Source organism: Lissotriton vulgaris, chromosome 3_1 (assembly GCF_964263255.1).
Source record: "Lissotriton vulgaris chromosome 3_1, aLisVul1.2, whole genome shotgun sequence".
NCBI classification, from domain to species: domain Eukaryota; kingdom Metazoa; phylum Chordata; class Amphibia; order Caudata; family Salamandridae; genus Lissotriton; species Lissotriton vulgaris.
The window spans coordinates 1,449,908,961-1,449,929,382 of record NC_141689.1 but is presented as its reverse complement, the minus strand read 5'-3'; the positions used below and the strand labels follow the sequence as shown (position 1 = coordinate 1,449,929,382).

The 20,422-nt window shown below is 52.2% G+C and overlaps 1 protein-coding gene across 1 annotated transcript in view; it reads left to right on the top strand.

Moving 5' to 3' along the window:
• Nucleotides 1-20,422, top strand: part of PPP2CB (protein phosphatase 2 catalytic subunit beta) — a 237,294-nt gene that overhangs the window by 155,203 nt on the left and 61,669 nt on the right. Inside the window, exon 5 of the mRNA XM_086961934.1 lies at nucleotides 3,112-3,273. Coding sequence (XP_086818060.1) covers nucleotides 3,112-3,273 — 162 coding nt within the window. The remainder of the gene's footprint in view (nucleotides 1-3,111; nucleotides 3,274-20,422) is intronic.

Here is a 20,422-nt window from a genome sequence, read left to right as displayed (position 1 = left end):
TTCAACGAGGGGACTTCCTAGCAACGCTGGATCTGAAGGATGCCTATTTCCATATTCCCCTGCATCCATCACACAGGAAGTATCTCAGATTCAAGATCTTAGACCAGCATTACCAGTTCAGAGTCCTGCCGTTCGGGGTCACCACGGCACCACGAGTTTTCACCAAATGCCTAGCGACTGTAGCAGCGCATCTCCGTCGCCAGCACGTCCATGTCTTTCCATACCTAGACGACTGGCTTATTCAGGCAAAGACGGAACAGCAATGCGTAGACCACGTGTCACGCACCATTCACCTCCTGCACGATCTGGGATTCTCTCTGAACTACCCAAAGTCCCATCTCCAGCCCGCCCACGTGCGACAGTATCTGGGCGCGACAATCGACACTCTGGCAGCCACTGCGCAGCCGAGTTCGGTGAGAATCGCCAGTATCCAGGCGCTGATCCAAAGATTCAGACCCCAAACCTCGCTTCCAGCGAAGGTATTCATGCAGCTGATAGGCATGATGGCCTCCTGCATCTCCATTGTCCCGCACGCGAGACTACATATGCGTCCGCTTCAGGAGTGCCTGGCACGTCAGTGGACTCAGGCTCATGGGCAACTGACAGACCTAGTGTTGGTGAGCGGTCGGGCGTACAACTCTCTGCATTGGTGGAATCCACTGAACCTTTGCAAGGGCCGACCATTCCAAGAGCCTGTCCCACAGATCATCCTGACAACGGACGCCTCTCTCCAGGGATGGGGAGCGCATGTACTCCATTACACGGTGCAGGGACTATGGACACTTCAGCAAAGGCAGATGCACATCAATGTGTTGGAATTGATGGCAATCTTCATGGCCTTAAAGGCGTTCAAAGTACATCTGTGCAACAAGGTCGTGTTGATCCGGACGGACAACATGACGGCCATGTACTACATCCAGAAGCAGGGGGGAACACACTCTCCACAGCTGTCTCATCTGGCTCAGAGCATGTGGAAGTGGGCCATTCAGAGGAACATCTTCCTCATGGCAGAACATCTCCCAGGCAAGGACAACCAGATGGCGGATCTGCTCAGCAGACACAGCCATCAGATGCACGAGTGGGAGTTACATCCATCAGTACTCCAACCGTACTTCCAAAGGTGGGGTCATCCAGAGATAGACCTGTTCGCCACAAAGGAGAACGCAAAATGCCAAAGCTTCGCCGCCAGGTTCCCACACCCCCAATCACAGGGCAATGCGATGTGGATGAACTGGTCAGGCAGATTTGCGTACGCTTTTCCCCCAGCACCTCTGATACCGCTGGTGGCACGCAAGCTCAGGCAACACTCTATGACGCTCATCCTGGTTGCTCCAACGTGGGCTCGCCAACCATGGTACACCACGTTTCTGGAACTCTCCGTGGTACCGCATCAAAGGCTTCATCTCACTCCCAGCCTTTTGACGCAGAGCCATGGCGACATTCAGCACCCAGATCCGCAACAGCTCAACCTGGCGATCTGGCTCCTGAAGTCCTAGAGTTTGGCTACCTCAATCTTCCTCCCGATTGCATGGACATCATTCGGGAGGCGAGAAAGCCCACTACTAGAGCTTGTTATGCGGCTAAATGGAAGAGGTTTGTCGTCTACTGTGGGGAGCACAGCATTGACCCGCTAGACGCTTCCATTCAAAACATCATATGTTACCTCTTTCACCTGTATCGGTGTAATCTAGCTTACTCTTCCATCCGCATTCACCTGTCGGCTATGGCAGCATACCTCCAAAATAGGCAACACCTGTCACTCTTTAAGGTCCCTGCTATCAAGGCTTTTCTGGAAGGCCTCAAAAGAGTCATTCCACCAAGGACTCCACCAGCTCCGGAATGGAACCTCAATGTGGTTCTTACAAGGCTGATGGGTCCTCCCTTTGAGCCACTACACTCTTGCGAGCTGCAGTTTCTGACCTGGAAGGTGGCGTTCTTGGTAGCAATCACATCGCTACGGAGGGTTAGCGAACTGCAGGCGCTCACCATCCAAGAACCCTTCTTCCAGGTACATGCCAACAGGGTGGTGCTCCGCACTAACCCTAAGTTCTTACCCAAAGTGGTCTCGCAGTTTCACATAAACCAGACTATTGAATTGCCGGTGTTCTTCCAAAACCCAGAGACGCTGGCGGAGCGGATGCTCCACACCCTTGATGTGAAGAGAGCCTTGATGTATTATGTGGACAGGACAAAAGATTTCCGCAAAACCAAACAACTTTTTGTTGCTTTTGCCACACAACACAAGGGAAATGCAATCTCCAAAGCAGGAATAGCTAGATGGATAGTAAAGTGCATTCAGATCTGCTACGCTAAAGCAAAGCGCACTCTCACTATACCACCGAGGGCCCACTCCACTAGGAAGTTGGGGGCCTCTATGGCGTTCTTAGGTAACATTCCCTTAGAAGACATCTGTAGAGCAGCCACATGGTCTACCACTCATACTTTCACTAAGCACTACTGTGTAGACGTGCATTCAAAACAACAGGCAGCTGTTGGTCAGGCTGTTCTAAAAACGCTTTTTCAGACTGCTGCAGCTGGCACGGGCGGCCGCCGCTAATGGAGGGACTGCTATGTATTCTATGCACAGATATGAATTCAGCAGCCCACATGCCTCGAACTGCAAATGCTACTTACCAGTATGCATCTGTTCTTGGCATGTAGGGCTGCTGACATTCATATCGCCCACCCTCCTCCCCGGTGCCTGTAGCAGCTGCAGTATGTATTCATATACAAACATATGCTTATAGCATGGTCATCACTCACTTCTTCACTCCATCTCTGCCTATGGCTAAAAACAATCTGGGGATGGAGGCGATGCCCATGCGCACTGTAGTCCAGGGGAGGAGCCACCTATCTCGTGATACTTCGAAGACTCTTCCAGGACAACAATGTGCAATCATCCGGACCCAACACTAGGTGGCGGACTATGCACAGATATGAATGTCAGCAGCCCTACATGCCAAGAACAGATGCATACTGGTAAGTAGCATTTGCATTTCTTGCTGCATTGTTTTCCCAACCCTGCCACATAATTTGGTGTTCTTGTTTCATAATTCAATTGGCCGAGATCATAAGTATGATTGTTAATTTCACTTTTTTCTTGTGTTTTAGGGTCCAATGTGTGACCTATTATGGTCTGATCCAGATGATCGCGGTGGTTGGGGTATTTCTCCACGTGGTGCAGGGTACACCTTTGGACAAGATATTTCTGAAACCTTTAACCATGCTAATGGTTTGACTTTGGTATCTAGAGCTCACCAGCTTGTCATGGAGGTATGTTATGTGTTTTTCAAGTTCATTTTTAGATTCTCTGCTTTGGCAAATATCTTCAAAATCTTAGGAAATGAACAACATGCAGTTATTTGTCTTAATCTATAATACATTTTGGGGATTGCATGGATGTCGAAACTTTGTTGTACAAGCTCCATAGCATGTACTAGGCCTTTACACTGGCATGTTTTAAAATGAATAGCGATCTGTGATGGTACTTCAGGTATTGGTCCTTCGCACAGCTATTTTCAAACAATTTTTTAGTGTTCGAAATAGTTTAAAATACATGATCCCATTAAGAACATAGCATTCAGCTGCTTCTTAAAATAAAGTTGGAGTGTAGCCACAGTAAGACTGGTCTCTTATTGCAGGAGCTAAGAGCTATGTTAAAATGTGGAAGCACAGATATCGTTATTGGCCCACTGACTTGGGGATCCGGAAGGTTAAGCTTGATGCCACAGAGTCTTCTAAAGTAGTTATCCTTATTGAAGCATAGACCACTATTTGAAACAAACTAATGAGGTTTTAGGAATGCCTGACGAGTAACTTTTAGTTGTAAGCATCTGGATACTTGAGAAAATAACTTTGAATATTAGCTGATACACACCTCCAAAGGAAACCTTTTCCGATGTTTTTTTTTTTTTTTTTTTTTTTTTTTTTTTTTTTTAAATCTTTTTTTGTGTAGTTGAATTGGGAATGACCTTGAAAACCAACAAAACTGCAAGATTTGCCGAGGTTGGTTTGGAGTTCTCAAAGGTGTAATCCTTTGGTCACTGATATACTGGATGAAGATATCTTTTAACCTAAAACCAGCTCATAAATCTGTTTGTAGTAGACTTAACTAGGATATGTATGCTTTTTAGTGCCCCTCACACTGCATTTGAGATGGCTGATGTTAATATGAGTAAATGGAAGTCTTATGTTTGCAGAGCATGGATCTACCTGCGAATGGCTATCTCTGCCTGCTTGGTTAGCTACCCGGACATCCAATATACCCAAGAAATGGCACTGGGCAAAGGAGTGCTTTGTGTGGCACAATAACAGGCAGTTGAACAAAGTCAGGCTGAGTGTCAATGTATTCAGACTGGCTCAGTTTGTATGTGGAGAAACTGGGCTAAACTCTCAAACTAAATGGTTTCACCTTGGTATAAAAATATATTTCATAGGCAAACAGCTGAAAGATCTGTGTCGCATCCAGGACATGTGGACTGGTCACAAATGAACAGACTCAATTAACCCTTTTCATAAGCTAATTTGTGACACACAACTACAGGCTTTCTCTATTAATTGATGTTGGTGCCTACCATTTAAGGATACAAATAGAAGCTCTATCTGGGCAGGAGAGGAAAGTAGTAAGAAATCATTGATAGTCTGCTAGTAGAACATCCTGTACCTGTCTTCACATGTTGGCTATCAGCTCAGTTCGTAAGTCAACAGACCAAGAACATAAATGTTTTCAACTTCAAAAAACTCACCCCTTGATCTAAATTATGATGAGGTGTGGTAACCAGAAGAGGGCAGTTCCCTCTGTCATGATGTGCACAGGTAAGCGGCTGAGAACTGTCTAGTCATTTGTACGAAAACTTGGTATGATCTAATAACTGTTTGTTTGAGGCACGTATGGATTTAGATGCTGTGCATACTTCTGCCATCTAGTGTTGGGCCCAGATCTGTGCAAGAAGCAAGAAGTTTTTCTTCGAAGAAGTCTTTCAAGTCACAATGTTGTGTGATTCCTCTTATTGGTGGTGCGTATGGGCATCCACTCCATTGTTAGCTTACTTTCTTTCCGCCGTTGGTGTGAGACGTCTGCTTTTGTGCTCCAGTTTGAGACTCATGTCTGGCGCTATTGTTCAAATGGGTATCCCTTTCTTTTTGTCATATCTGATCGAAGAATCCATCTCTGCAGCGCGATTTTTCCCCGATCGGTCTCACCCCACGTGAGTGTTGCTTTTCGGGGCTCTTTCTCAGACCTTCCATTCGTTCTTTGCAATGTCACAAGGGTGATGGCACTAACACCCTTTTCTATTTTGTACTCTTATGCAATTCCAAATACCGACAGACTGACCTTCATCTGGTCTGTAATCTGTCTTTCCCATAAGCACAACAAGCTTGAGTGCGACGCCCGTCGCTCCTTCTGATTTAAAGACCCTCCTTGAACGTCGTACTCAACATTTGGAAATGTCCTGAAGATCACCACGATCCGTTGGGAAGCTGCTTGGAAGAGCATCCAGAACACCATCCTGCCGTGTACGGTCTTGGCTCCATCGACGTCGGTACCTAGAATAAGGTCTAGGAGAGAAGCCCAGAGTTTATAGAGGAGCAGAGGTATCAGTTGGAGGAGATGGAGGAAGGTGAGGTTCAAGACTCAGATGACTATTTTACAGAATTAAGGGAAGCAAGTGGCCTTGATGTTTCACAAGAGTGGGACCTTTCACCTACATCTGATACTCCATCCAAGGATGTGGTCTCCGACCACACAGTGATCAAAAAGGCAGCGGAACTTTTTGATCTTAAGCTTCCTACTACTGAGTTTAAATCGAACATTTTAACAGAAGTTCTTCATTCACCTTCTTCTGTAATAGAGCCTTTACTGCCATTCAATGAGGTAATCACTGAGCCTGTAATGGAGGTCTGGCGAAAGCCATTTTCGGCTCCGGCATTTTCTAAATCTATTGCCAGGAGATACAGGGTGGCTCCAGAGGATCCTGACTTTTAATCTTCTCAACCTTCTCCAGAGTCTAGTGGCTCAAGCTGCCTGTTGAAAAAAATCTTCAGGAGCCTTTCCACAAGTTCCGGCTAACAGGTAGTCAAACTCGACCAGTTTGCAAAGAAAGTATTTTCATCGGCAAGCATGGCCCTAAAGTCCAATAATGCCACCTGTCTTTTGGGTCGCTATACCCATGCTTTAATGGATTCGGCGAAACCGCTTGCGCCTAAGTTGTCTGAAGAAGATAGAAAGAATTTTAATGAGGTATTAAAAGATACTCAAGCGGCGGCTCGTCAAGTAATACAAAGTGGTTTAGACACTGCTGACTGTTGCCAGAATCATGGGATCTTCTGTGGCTACTAGGAGTGCATGGTTGAAATCATCAGAGTTCTCCTCTGATGTTCAGGCTACGCTTTTAGACCTTCCATTTGATGCTTCAGGACTTTTTGGGGAAAAAAGCGGATGCTGCTTTAGAGATTTAAAGACAGTAAAGCAACAGCCTCTTGGTCTTCATGCTCAAGCTAGAGGCTCGTTCATGAGGTACAGAGGATTTGGGAGGTTGTCCTTTCAGACCTATAGACCACCTCAGCAGCAGCAAAACACCTTATATAAATCCTACAGAGGCAAGAACAGAGGTCGCCCACGAGGCAGTCAGCCCTCCTCCACCTCTCCCCGTCTTGCCACGGCCAAGCAGCCCTAGATCCACCATTCTGGATAATGTTGGTCCTGTGGGGGGTTGGCTTACTCATTTTCTGCAAGATTGGGAATCTGTCACTACAGACCTTTGGGTTCTCAATCTTGTGGAGAATGGGTATGCTCCTCCCTTTCGGGAATTCCCTCCAAATTACCCTCCTTGCCAAGGGGCTTGCTCTGAGAACCACCTTATTCTCCTGCAGGAGGAAGTCCTAACTTTACTGAAAAAAGGTGCGATAGAGGTGGTGCCAGAGCGGGAAAGGGGTCAGGAATGCTACTCCAGGTATTTCCTGATTCCCAAGAAGGATGGCAGACTGCGTCCAATCCTGGATCTCAGGATCTTGAACCTTTTTCTTCATGCGCTGCAACAAGAGGACTGTATGGTGTCGATCGACTTGCAGGAACGCGTGTTTTCATATCCCGATCCTGAAGTCTCACAGGAAGTATCTCCGTCTTACGGTAGGGTCGCAACATTATCAGTTTGCGGTTCTCCTGTTTGGACTTACTACTGCACCTAGAGACTTCACCAAGGTGGCGGCAGCAGCCCATCTCAGGAGATCGGAGATTCCAGTTTTCCCCTATCTGGATGACTGGCTGCTCAAAGCAGTCTCGCCAGAGAAGGTGCTTCGTCATCTGCAGGTGACAACTCAGCTGTTGCACAAATTGGGTTTTTCGATAAACGTATCCAAGTCTCACCTGGCGCCCTCCCAGAGCAACCTGTTCATAGGGGCGGTACTCTGCACTACTATGTGTCGAGCATTCCCACCTCCTCAAAGGATTCTCGACATACAGGAGATTCCCTTGTTTTACAATGGAGCGGTTGTTCCAGTCCTGAAGGTCCTTCGCCTGCTCAGTCTGCTTGCTTCCCTCATTCTGTTGGTCAACCATGCACGCTGGCACATGAGGGCGCTCCAGTGGTATTTCCGCAGGCAGTCGTATCGGCACAACTGAGTGTCGGAGTCTGTGAGGACCTCCAGAGAAGCTGCAGCGGATCTGTCTTGGTGGAGCGTGGAGAGCAATCTGTCTCAAGGAAAGCCCTTCCATCTTCCTCCATCTGTTGCCACAGTGATAACTGATGCATCTACCTTAGGGTGGGGTGCTCCTCTGGGTGATCTGGAGATCAAGGGACTTTGGTCTCCAGAGGAAAGGTTGCTTCACCTCAGCCTTCTAGAGTTGCGAGCGATTCGTTTGGCGCTCAAGGCCTTCCTCCCTTCCCTTCGTGGTCCGTCAGTTCAATTCCTGACAGACAACGCTACCGCGATGTGGTATGTCAACAAGCAGGGGGGAGTGGGGTCGCATTGTCTCTGCAGAGAGACTTTGCGTCTCTGGTCCTGGGTTCAGGACCATCAGATTTGTCTGATGGCAAATCTGGCCGGAGTTCTGAACGTGCGTGCAGACTGTCTCAGTCGGCAGTTCTCTGCCGACCATGAGTGGAGGCTTCATCCGGAGGTGGTTCGTCACTTCTTCCGGACGTGGGGGAACTCCTCGGGTGGACCTATTTGGACCTCACGAGAACGCTCACTGCCCATCATTCTGCAGTCTCCAGTGTCCGATGCAGGGAGCTTTATTTATTTATTTATTTAGATTTCTTATATAGCGCAGGAATTCGATCTCCGGGGGAGATATCTCCGCGCTGAGTTGTTTCGAAGATAAGTAATGACAGAAGGTTTGTGTGACATATCTAGGATTGCTGGGTAGGAAACAAGTACGTCTTCAAGTATTTTCTGAAGGTGGCAAGATTGGAATTTTGTCTTAGGAAGAGGGGTAATGAGTTCCATAACGTAGGGCCTCTAAATACAAGGGCCCGGCCTCCTTGCCTTTCTCTTTTGATCCTAGGGATCTGTAGCAAAGCTTGATTTGGGGGAAGCGTTTCAGTTGAGATGGGACTCATGTCTCCTTTACGAGTTTCCTCCCATACCCTTGATTCCTCGGGTTCTGAGGAAAATTTGCAGAGACCGGGCCCAAGTCATATTGATCTCCCTGGATTGGCCAAGAAGGGTGTGGTATACAGATCTTCTCCACCTCTCCTGGTGCCCTCCCCTCCGTCTCCCTCTCAGGGCAGACATCCTCTTGCAGTCGCAGGGGAAGGTTCGACACCCCCACCTCCAGAGCTTACACCTTCATGCCTGGAGATTGAACGGGGCAACCTGAATTCTTTTTCTCTTCCTTCTGACATGGTGGATGTTATTTTGTCCGCCAGAAGTCTCTCCACCAAGTCTATATTTTCCGATAGGTGGTCCAAATTTGTTCATTGGTGTGGGGAGATGTCTATTGACCCTTTGAGGGCTCGCTTATCCAAAATCCTTCAATTTGCTCTTTCTCTAGCTCAGCAGGGCTTTGCTGTGGCTACTGTGAAGGACTATTTATCAGCTTTGTCTGCATTCCTTTGCTTGCCGGACCAGCCGTCTTTGTTTAAATCGCCCATTGTGTTACGATTCATTAAGGGCCTTACCAACAAATATCCGCCCGCTCCATTTATTGTGCCTCAATGGGAATTAACCCCTTCGATGCTTGTGACTGAACGGTACCGTCACAAGCGCCGGTTGGGTTGTGCTTATGACTGAACCGTTCCGTCACGGCCACGCCCGTTTCTTAGAACCTTCAGCTCAGCAAGAAAATTTGCGCCGCGCTGAAGGTGTTAAACCTGGTCTTAATCTACTTGATGGGTTCTCTTTTGAGCCTTTATACAAGTGTCCCTTGAGACTATTGACTTTAAAAACTGTATGTTCGAGACATACGGGTTGCAGATTGCACACTGCATAGATCGCCACCTATGTTGGGCCCGGATGTTTGCAGTTTGTTGTTGTCCTGAAAAGTTCTTTGGAAGTCATGAGATAGGTGACTCCTTCTTAGGACCACATTGCGCATGGGCATCGGCTCCATCCCCTGATTGTTTTTTTTCCCCCATGGGGCTCTGATATGTTTCCTGCGCTCCAGTTTGGAACCGATTTTCCTTCAGCGTGCAATTCTCACCCAGTTCAACGGTATTGCTTTGATCGCACTACATCGACGCGATTCTCTACCACTTCGAGGTCTTCGATTCCGGTTGTCGACGAAGGCCTTCGGGCCTACCTAGGCCTTGCTTTCTGGCTCATGGAAAGAACACCATTCAAGAAGTGTCCTCAATGTGGGTCGAAGTTTCCCCACACCGACCTACATGAGGTGTGAAAACTTGGCCTTTCACCGGAGCACGAGGCCAAAGACTGTTCGGCGTGTGCTTCATTCTGCTCCAAGAAAACCATTCAGGACCGACTAGCTCGGCGTGCAATTCTCAACAAGTTCAACGGTATTGTTTTGATCGCACTACATCGACGCGATTCTCTACCACTTCAAAGTCTTCGATTCCGGTTGTCGACGAAGGCCTTCGGGCCTACCTAGGCCTTGCTTTCTCTTCCAGGGGATCCTCATCAATAGTCATAAGCATTAGAATATTCCCGCCCATGCGCGGGACCCCGGAAACACTATATTATATGTGATATATATATATATATATATATATATATATATATATATATATATATATATATATATATATACACAATAGCAGCCAAATCACATTAGAGCTGAAATATGCTGTGAAGAATTTCCACCATACATATATAATAGGCATTAGAAACATGAGAAACACCAAAGATTGTTTAGAAATTGTTTTAATGCTCAAAGCAGTAGAAATTCTCATAACTCACTGGAAGCATAAGAAGCTCACAGGCTGCATTGCAAACACAGTCTAAAAAGACTGAAAAGCTAACCTGTAGCTGAATAGCAAAAAACTGACACTGTGCCTTTAAGGCACTCATGACCCCCTGTATCCCATCATGCCCCAGGGGTGACAGTTAGGTCAGTTGTTCTTTCCGGCTCCTTCAGTGAAGGGCCCTGGTTACACAGCTCCACTATTTTTCTGGTTTTTGACAGAAAAATACTTCTTTTTTGTCAACTTTTGCTCTTACTTCGACGTCTTACATCTAGTCAAGTAAGATACTGCTTGTTTTCAGCAGTTTAGTGAGCATTTTCCTCTGAGAATGCCTTCACTCTTTGATAAATGCCCTTCTTGTGGCAACAAGAAGGCAAAATCAGACAGCCACGACGTCTGTATCCTTTGCCTGCCTGAAGATCATGATCCAGGCACCTGTCCACATTGTGTGAACCTGTCAGGAAGAACTCTCAAAGACAGGGAAATAATTCAAATTTATGGCCTGGCTCACAGGGCTTCAAGAGGGAGATCCCCAGTGAAGAAGGGCTCCAAGAAGACTCATAAATCTTCAAGAAAGAAGTCTTCATACCCTTTAACTTCAGCGTCGGGCTCGGCGCTGAGAAAAGAACCACAGGTGGAGTTTTCCTCTTCGAAACTACAGTCGACGGCGGGCTCTCAGTCGAGAAGACCAGGTACGTCGACTACGTCGAAAGAACCAGCTCCGTCGTCGAAATCCCCTCCGCCGTCGTCAACCGGGCGACGATCGGCGTCGAGGAAGGCTACTCCGCCGCCGTCAACCGGGCGACGGTCGGCGTCGAGGGAGGTCACTTCGCCGTCGTCAACCAGGCGACGACCGGCGTCGAAGTGTGACCCCCTCTGCCGTCGTCCAAGAAGCGGCGAGCGGCGTCGAGGACCAAGAGCCCTCCGCCGTCAACAGTAACTCGTCGATCGGCGTCGGACGCAGTCTCCGTCAGTGCAGCATCAGCGCTCGGCGTCGAGGGTGCCCAATACCCCTCCGCCGTCGTCGCACAGGCATTCGACGGTGAGGCAGAAAGCTCCGTCGACGACAGGACGAGGTCGTTCGACGTCGAGAGAAAAGCTTCCGTCGGCGACAGGACATAGTCGGTCGACGTCGAGGCAGAGGTCTCCGTCGGCGGCCGGACACCGCCGTTCGACGTCGAAGCAGAGGGCTCCGTCGACGGCTACTCATCGCCGCTCGACGTCGAGACTACAGAACCTCTCATGGACATTCGGGGTCGAGATTGTTTGATCCTCCGACTCCCCGAAGGCGTTCAACGGCGAGAAAAGAACGCTCGACGTCGAGACATTCGGATACGATCATGGTGACGGAATCTGCTTCTCACCATTCATCTTATCGGTCCTCTGGCTCCTCAACTGAGCATTCAAGGTCCAGGAGCCCTATACACAGAACTCCTGAGCGTCGTCCAGATCCATTGACAGGGCGAATCAGACTGTCACCTAGATGGTACAGATCCTTGGACCATTGGCGAGATGCTGGGCCTACCAAGCGTATGCAGGAATATGCCAGCCCAGACCACAGTTCTCCTCTCCAAGACCTGGTGGAGGAGATGGACAAGCGTAGCCCTCCCAGGCGCACATCCCCTGTGAGACTACGCGCCAAGAAGATCCCGTTCTCCTAGAGGGGAACCTAGAATGGAAGGTCGGAAAAAGTCTCGCTCTCCTAGGGGCAGATCTCCCGTGAGATCGCCAGCCAGATCTCCCAGGACATCCCGATCTCCTAGAAAGGAACCTCGGACAAGAGATCGGATCAGATCTCGCTCCCCTAGACGGGAGGAGCATTCAAGGAGGTCACGGGAGCGGAGACTCAGTGCTCACCGTAGACATAGACGTACTCCATCTACTTCTTCAACCTCTTCTACCAGATCGTCCAAGAGGGACTACTCCCCGACTTTGACGGACAGTCCAACGTCCAGGTCCTCCCCAGTGGATGATATTTGCACGTATCTGGATGTACTGCAAAGAGGTGCGCTTAAACTGAACATCGAGATGTCTGTCCCTCAAGTAACGACGACAGTCATTTTTGAAACTTTACACAAGAAGGCAATCTCAGACCTCTGCTGCCTTTAGTTTCGGGGATTATGGACCCTGTCAAGGTTTTCCTAACCCCAGCAGCAATCAGAGCAGTGCCGGCACGCATTCAGAAGAAGTACAAACCGGCGGCTTCTGACCCGGTATTTGTAAAATCTGACCCTCCAGCAGACTGTCATTGTGGCAGCGGCGAGGAAGACACATGCTGTTGCTGGTTCCTCTTCAGTCCCGCCGGATAAGGACAGCAAAACTCAAGACTCCTGGTGCAGCTGCGCTTCTGGGTCGGTATGACAGAGCCTTATGGGACTCGATGGAAAGATTCAAAGCCAAGCTACACAAAGAGGTCTAGCAGGACTTTGAAGAAACTGTTACGGAGGGGTGTCTGGTGGCGAACCAGATGATAAGCACGGCCGCGGATGGGGCAGTGCTTTCGGCTCATTCCTATTCCCATGGAGTTTGTGCCAGAAGATCGGCCTGGTTGCGCCTATCTGAAAGAAACACGTTAGTGTTAGATTCCTTACCTTAGAATATCCCCAGGCGTCAGTCTGGATCCGGAAACTTTTGCGTAGCAGTACCCCTGCGCGTCGGTAGGCGTCGTCTGCAGGCGTCCCCTGCGGCTCCGCGTCCGTCGTCGGCGTCGTGCGCCGTGATGACGTCGCTGGAGTACATAGACGCCGCCTCCGCGCGCTGACGTCAGTTCTTCTTTTTTCCGCGCCAGTGGACGCAGATCTGGAAGAGCAGTACTCCGGTCTTTGACCAAGTTTTTTTCGACTTTTTTCTCTATTGTGCCTGATAGGATGCCTGGATTTAAGAATTGCGATGACTGTGAGCGCACGATGTCGGTCACAGACCATCACCGCCTCTGCCTCCGGTGTCTGGGCCCCGACCACGACGTGGAATCGTGCCTCGACTGCCGGGCCCTTACCAACAAGGCTAGGCGGGAGCGGTCCCGCAAGCTGCTGGAGCTCCGGGTGTCGGCCCCACGTCGGGACCGGGAGCGGTCCCGGTCCGGCCGGAGGTCGGGGGAGCGTTCGAGGGAGCGGTCGCGGAGCCGCGCTGGGCGCTCCGGAAGTCGACACCACTCGTCAGGCTCGTCAGGTAGGAAGCACAAGAAGTCGGGGCGTCGTCATCGTACCCCCGACTCCCCCCGACGCTCGCGCGATGCGGCCGGGGGCTCGGGTGACCCCAACCCCGCGGCTCCGCGAGAGTCGCCGGCGCGGCCTGCCTCATACCCTCCGGTCCCTGGGCATGGCGCGACGCCTGAGGAGATCGAGGCGTTCCTCATGGCCATGAGGGCGCTCGCTTCTCCGACGGGGCCTACGGCGCCTTCGGGCCCAGTGCTACCGTCTGGGGGCCCTGGCGGTTCGGGTGTCCCTGCCTCGGCGCCGTCGGGTGCTCCGGGCCCGGCGTCGCCGACGGCTCCGACCCCGGCGCCGCAGGGGCCTTCGGGATCGGCGCCGGCTGGTCTTCCGGCCTCCCCGGCGCCGTTGCCATCGGGGTTACCCCCGGCGCCGTCCCCGCGCGGCGCCGGTTCTCCACTGCCGGTTCCGGCCGGCGGTGGGGTTCCGGCGCCGGCTCCGGGCGGCGCCGTCCCCTTACCTTCTCCGACGCCGGACGCGGCGCCGGATGGGCGTCGCACGACGCCGGTCCCGGCGCCGATGGGGCCCATGAACCCCGAGGAGCCGGTCTTCATCATTGACTCCGAATACGGAGAGGATGAGGAGTACGGTGAAGGTTGGGAGGGGTCCGAGGACCCTCTGGCTCGCGAGTGCCAGTATGACCCGGACTGGACGGGTGACTTGGGGGATGCCAGTGGTTTGGACGACTCCCCTAACCCTGGTTTGATCTCTCCTCCAACCGTGGCATCGGTGGAGGGAGCTGCCTATTCTGTGGTGCTGATGAGGGCTGCCAAGGCCTTAAACCTTGAGCTCCCCGTCGCGGCCGTGAGGCCTAACATCCTCACCGAGGTCTTCAAGCCGCAGTCATGCCCTTTGGAGCCTCTGCTGCCGTTTAATGAAGCCTTGTCTGACGTTCTGTTGGGCACGTGGTCCAGGCCCGCTTCAGGTGCGCCTGTTGATCGGAACGTGGCCAGGCGCCACCGTCCTTGTCCGGACGACCCCAAGTACCTGTCTACCCACCCCACTCCTGAGAGTCTGGTGATCCAGGCCTCGACCTCCCAGTCCGCATTCCCGTCGGCCCCGCCCGACCGGGAATCCAAGAGGTATGACCAGTTTGGAAAAAAGGTCTTCTCGTCCATTAGTTTGGGCCTGCGGTCTTGCAACACCGCCTGCCTCTTGGGCCGCTACACCCACTCTGTGTGGGATACGGTCGCGGAGCTGCTGCCAGAATGCCCCATGGAGGTGCGGGCAAAGCTCGGTCAAGCTGTAGCTGAGGGCCGGGATGCAGCGAAATATTCCATTCGGTGTGGTCTTGATACGACCGACTCGCTGGGCAGGGCTATGTCTACGACGGTGGCGATTCGCCGTCACGCCTGGCTGAGATCCGCCAATTTTTCGGCTGATGTCCAAAATACCCTGATGGACATGCCGTTTGATGGCTGTCACCTGTTCGGTGACAAAGCGGACCACGCGCTGGAACGCTTCAAGGACTCCAGGGTCACGGCCAAGTCCTTGGGTCTCTCGACCCAGCGTCAGCAACCGGGTTCGTTTCGTCCCTTTCGTGGCCAAGGAAGGGGCGCCCCCACACGTGCTGCCAGCCACGCGCCGCAACAATCCTTCCAACGCGGTGGCGGCCGTGGAAACCGCCGTGGTGGCGGTCGGGGACAACGGCGGGGTCAGACCACACCTTCCCCCGCAGCATCTACCCCAAAATCCTCCTAGTCCGTGCTTTCGGCCCCATGTGACGCCAGTGGGTGGCAGGGTTCGCCATCACCACGCTCACTGGCGCACGATCACTTCGGACAGGTGGGTGCTGCAAATTGTCCGAAGGGGCTACTCCCTCCCCTTCGAGACCTCTCCTCCAGCCATGCCACCGCAGAACCACCGTGTGTCGGGGGACCACTTGACACTTCTGCAGGAGGAAGTTACGGCCCTCTTGGCCAAGAGGGTCATCGAGCGCGTTCCTGGGCCAGAAGTAGGGCGTGGTTGTTATTCCCACTACTTTCTGGTGCCCAAGAAGGACAAGGGGGGCCTACGTCCTATCTTGGATCTAAGGAACGTCAACGGCTTCCTCCGGAAGGAGAAGTTCAAGATGTTGACGTTAGCTCAGGTCTTGGCTGCTCTAGACCCGCAAGACTGGATGGTAGCGTTGGACTTGCAGGACGCCTATTTTCACATCCCCGTCCTGCCGGCCCACCGGCGTTATCTGCGGTTCACGGTAGGCCAGGAGCACTTTCAGTTTATCGTGCTCCCCTTCGGCCTTACCAGCGCCCCACGGGTGTTCACAAAGGTGATGGCGGTGGTCGCAGCCCATCTGCGCAGGTTAGGGGTTTCAGTCTTCCCCTACCTAGACGACTGGTTGTTGAAGGCGGGCTCGCCCCAGACAGTCGTCCACCACCTTCAGATGACGGCAGACCTCTTGCACGGCCTGGGGTTCTCCATCAACGTGCCGAAATCACACCTGTGTCCCTCTCAAAAGCTCCTTTTCATCGGAGCGGTTCTGGACTCGGCGCAGTTTCGGGTTTATCCTCCGGAACGGCGGGTTCGGGATATTCAGGCTTTGATTCCCATCTTTCAGCCGCTATCCCGAGTCTCGGTCAGGTTGACGCTGCGGCTGCTGGGACTGATGGCTTCCTGCATCCTTCTGGTGCATCACGCCAGGTGGCGGATGCGGGCTCTGCAGTGGGACCTGAAGTTTCAGTGGGCCCAGCATCAGGGCAACTTGTCCGACCACGTCTTGATCTCGGAGGGCACTGCGAGACAACTGCAGTGGTGGCTTACGGACCGCGATTGGGTCAGGGGCAAGTCCCTCTCCCTTCCCCAACCGGAGCACGTTGTCGTGACGGACGCGTCCCTCCAGGGCTGGGGTGGCCACTTGGGAGAGGCAGAGATCAGAGGCATCTGGTCTCCGGCGGAGTCCCGGCTCCATATCAATCTGTTGGAGCTGCGGGCGATTCGTCTGGCACTGAAGGCATTCCTCCCCTTTGTCAACGGGAGTGTAGTGCAGGTGTTCACCGACAACACCACCGCCATGTGGTACTGCAACAAACAGGGCGGTGTGGGGTCGTGGACCCTTTGCCAGGAGGCTCTGCGCCTATGGCAATGGCTGGAACGTCAGGGCGTGACTCTGACGGTTCAACACCTGGCAGGTTCTCTGAACGCCAGGGCGGACGAACTCAGCCGTCGGTGCTCGATGGATCACGAATGGCGTCTGAACTCGGACGTGGCGCAAGGCATCTTTCTGCAGTGGGGAGAGCCTTGGTTAGATCTATTCGCCACAGAAGAGAACGCGCAATGTCATCAGTTCTGCGCGTTGGAGTTTCCAAGACGGCACTCGCACGGCGACGCCTTTCGGCGCGAGTGGAGTTGCGGTCTGTTATACGCCTTTCCGCCTATACCACTTCTGCCCAGAGTGCTGAAGAAGATCAGGCGCGACCGGGCCCAAGTTATCCTTGTGGCTCCGGACTGGGCTCGAAGGTACTGGTATCCCGAGCTACTCAGCATGTCAGTCGGTCCCCCGATCCGCCTGCCCCTTCAGGAGGACCTTCTGTCGCAGCAGCAGGGGACGGTCCTCCACCCGAACCTGTCCAGTCTCCACCTCCATGCTTGGAGATTGAGCGGCGGCAGTTGAGGCCATTTGACTTGCCTCCTGAAGTCTGTGATGTTATTCTGGCAGCCAGGCGTCCCTCCACTAAGTCGGTATACGCCTGTCGGTGGAACAGATTTGTGGCATGGTGCACAGCAAAGGCTGTGGATCCTCTTTCTGCCCCTCTTTCGGAGGTTCTTCTGTTTCTTCTTTCTCTTGCCCAGCAGGGCTCTGCTCTGGGCACTATCAAGGGCTACCTTTCTGCCCTTTCAGCCTTCTTGAGGCTTCCTGATCAGCCTTCTTTGTTCAAATCCCCGATTGTAACTCGATTCTTGAAAGGCATCACTCACATGTTCCCACCTGTTCCGTTTGTGATGCCTCAGTGGGATTTGAACCTGGTTCTAACTTTCCTGATGTGTGCTCCCTTTGAGCCCCTTCATTCTTGCCCTCTCCGTCTCCTGACTTTAAAGACGGCTTTCCTGGTTGCCATCACCTCTGCCAGGAGGGTGAGTGAGCTCCAGGCTCTTTCTGTCCAACCTCCTTTCCTGTCCATTCATCCTGACAAGGTGGTTCTGAGGACTAGACCTTCTTTCCTGCCCAAGGTTGTTTCGGCCTTTCACATCGGGCAGTCCATCACCCTCCCTTCCTTCTTCCCGCCTCCGCATCCTTCAAAGGATGAAGAGCGGCTCCATCGTCTGGACCCAAAACGTGCGCTTTCATTTTACATGGATCGCACACGCCAGTTCCGGGTGGATGACCAACTGTTTGTTGGCTACGTGGGTGCGAAGAAGGGACGGGCGGTTTGTAAACGAACCATCTCCCGATGGGTCGTCCTCTGCATCAAAGCGTGCTACTCTTTGGCTCGGAAGGAGCCTCCTGTTGGGCTGAGGGCCCATTCCACTCGGGCCACGGCGGCTACTACTGCCCTGGGCCGGGGAGTCCCCTTGCAGGACATTTGCCAGGCGGCTACGTGGGCCTCGCTGCACACCTTTGCGAGGCACTACTGCCTGGACAGTCAAGTCCGGAGGGATGGCTTCTTTGGCCGTTCTGTCCTCCAGGACTTTCTGGTGTAGTTTTGTATTGGTTCGCAGACCCACCACCGGGGTTGGTATTGCTGGGGTATGTATTCTAAGGTAAGGAATCTAACACTAACGTGTTTCTTTCAGATGAACAAGTTACTTACCTTCGGTAACGATATATCTGTAAGAAACATTAGTTAGTGTTAGATTCCTTACCGAACCCACCCATCCTCCCCGTTCTGCGAACTGATACCTAGGGTTAAGGTCATCCCTTTCAGGGCCCTAGTTTGTACATGGCACCAGTGTTGGTTCTCTCATGGCTCTGCGTCTCCTGGCGCGGAAAAGCTGTGTGCAAAGAACTGACGTCAGCGCGCGGAGGCGGCGTCTATGTACTCCAGCGACGTCATCACGGCGCACGACGCCGACGACGGACGCGGAGCCGCAGGGGACGCCTGCAGACGACGCCTACCGACGCGCAGGGGTACTGCTACGCAAAAGTTTCCGGATCCAGACTGACGCCTGGGGATATTCTAAGGTAAGGAATCTAACACTAACTAATGTTTCTTACAGATATATCGTTACCGAAGGTAAGTAACTTGTTCTACAGGTCTGAAACCGGATGCTCCGCATCGGATTCTGAATCTTCCCTTTTCGGGGTCCGCTCTCTTCGGCGAACATGCTAACGAAGAGATGACCCGAATGAAGACTGAGCTGGACACGGTGAAGGCGGTGGGCTTGGAGAAGAAAAAGGAATTAAAGCGCCGCTTCAAGACCAACACGGGGAGAGGGGCTCAACAGAGGGTTCAAACCCCTCAGTGGTCCCAAACCAAAACTCAAGGGAAACCCCAGTTTCGTGGCAAGCCCAGCAGAGGTAAAGGAGGCCACCAACAGTCCTCCAACACCACGAGAGGAGGAAAGGCCTGAACAGTGGCTTCCTGACGCCGTTGCCCACTCCAGTGGGAGGAAGTGCTTCACAACACCTGGCAGAGTGGGTCAGCATCACAAGAGATCAGTGGGTGCTGAATATACTGCGCAATGGATACAGGATACGTTTCCGTGCTCTTCCAAAGAGCGTCCCTCCGAAGAGCTCTTGCCCTCACCAACTAAGCTTGCTCCGACGAGAGGTAAAAATCCTGCTGCAAAAAAGAGCGATAGAAGAAGTTCCTCTCGCTCTAAGAGGAAAAGGAGTTTACTCCAGATATTTCCTTGTCCCCAAAAAAGATCAGGAGGACAAGTTCAGACCAATACTCGACCTACGACTCCTAAACAAGGTTATCGTGAAGGAAAAGTTCCGCATGTTAGCGCTTCACCAGATATGTCCTCATCTACAAGCCGGAGATTGGATGTGTTCGGTGGATGTGCAAGATGCGTACTTTCACATCCCGATTGCGCAACAACATCGCAAGTACCTAAGGTTTGTTGTGGGAAGCAAACACTACCAGTACAAGGTGTTACCCTTCGGTCTCAAGTCCGCACCACGAGTCTTTACCAAATGCATGGCAGTGGTGGCGGCTTTTCTTCACAAGATGGGTCTCTTCATTTACCCATACCTGGACGACTGGCTCCTAAAGGGTCCATCTCCGGTACGGGTAACGCAAGATCTGCAGCTGTGCCTGCACCAACTTCACAGGCTCGGCCTCCATGTGAACCTGGAGAAGTCAGTCCAGCGGCCTACGCAATCCATCCACTACCTAGGCTCCGTTCTGGACACAAGCGTGGGAAAAGCGTTTCCTTCGGAGGAGAGACTTTCTTCCATGAAACAGAAATGTGGGATTCTGCTAGAGTCTCGGCCTCCAACAGCCCGACAAGTAGCATCTCTACTGGGTTCCATGGCGTCTTGCATCTTTCTCATCCCAAACGCAAGGCTGAGAATGCGTCCTCTACAACAGGCTCTGGAGGATCAGTGGGACCAAGCGACAGGACGTTGGGAGGATCGAATCGATCTTTCCCAGGCGACAAAAGAGTCCATCAGTTGGTGGACTCGGAGAAACAATGTGATGGTGGGGGTGCCGTTTCACCAACCCATTCCGTCCCAATCTATAGTGACAGATGCCTCCCTGCAAGGCTGGGGAGCACACATGGGTCCGCTTCAGATTCAAGGCCAGTGGTCTGCGCAGGAGCAGACATACCACATCAACATGCTGGAACTCAGAGCGGTATTCCTGGCTCTCAAAGCTTTCCTGCCAGCGATCAACTCCAACTCAGTCCTGGTTCAGATGGACAATACGACAACCATGTTCTATCTGAACAAACCAGGAGGCACAAAAT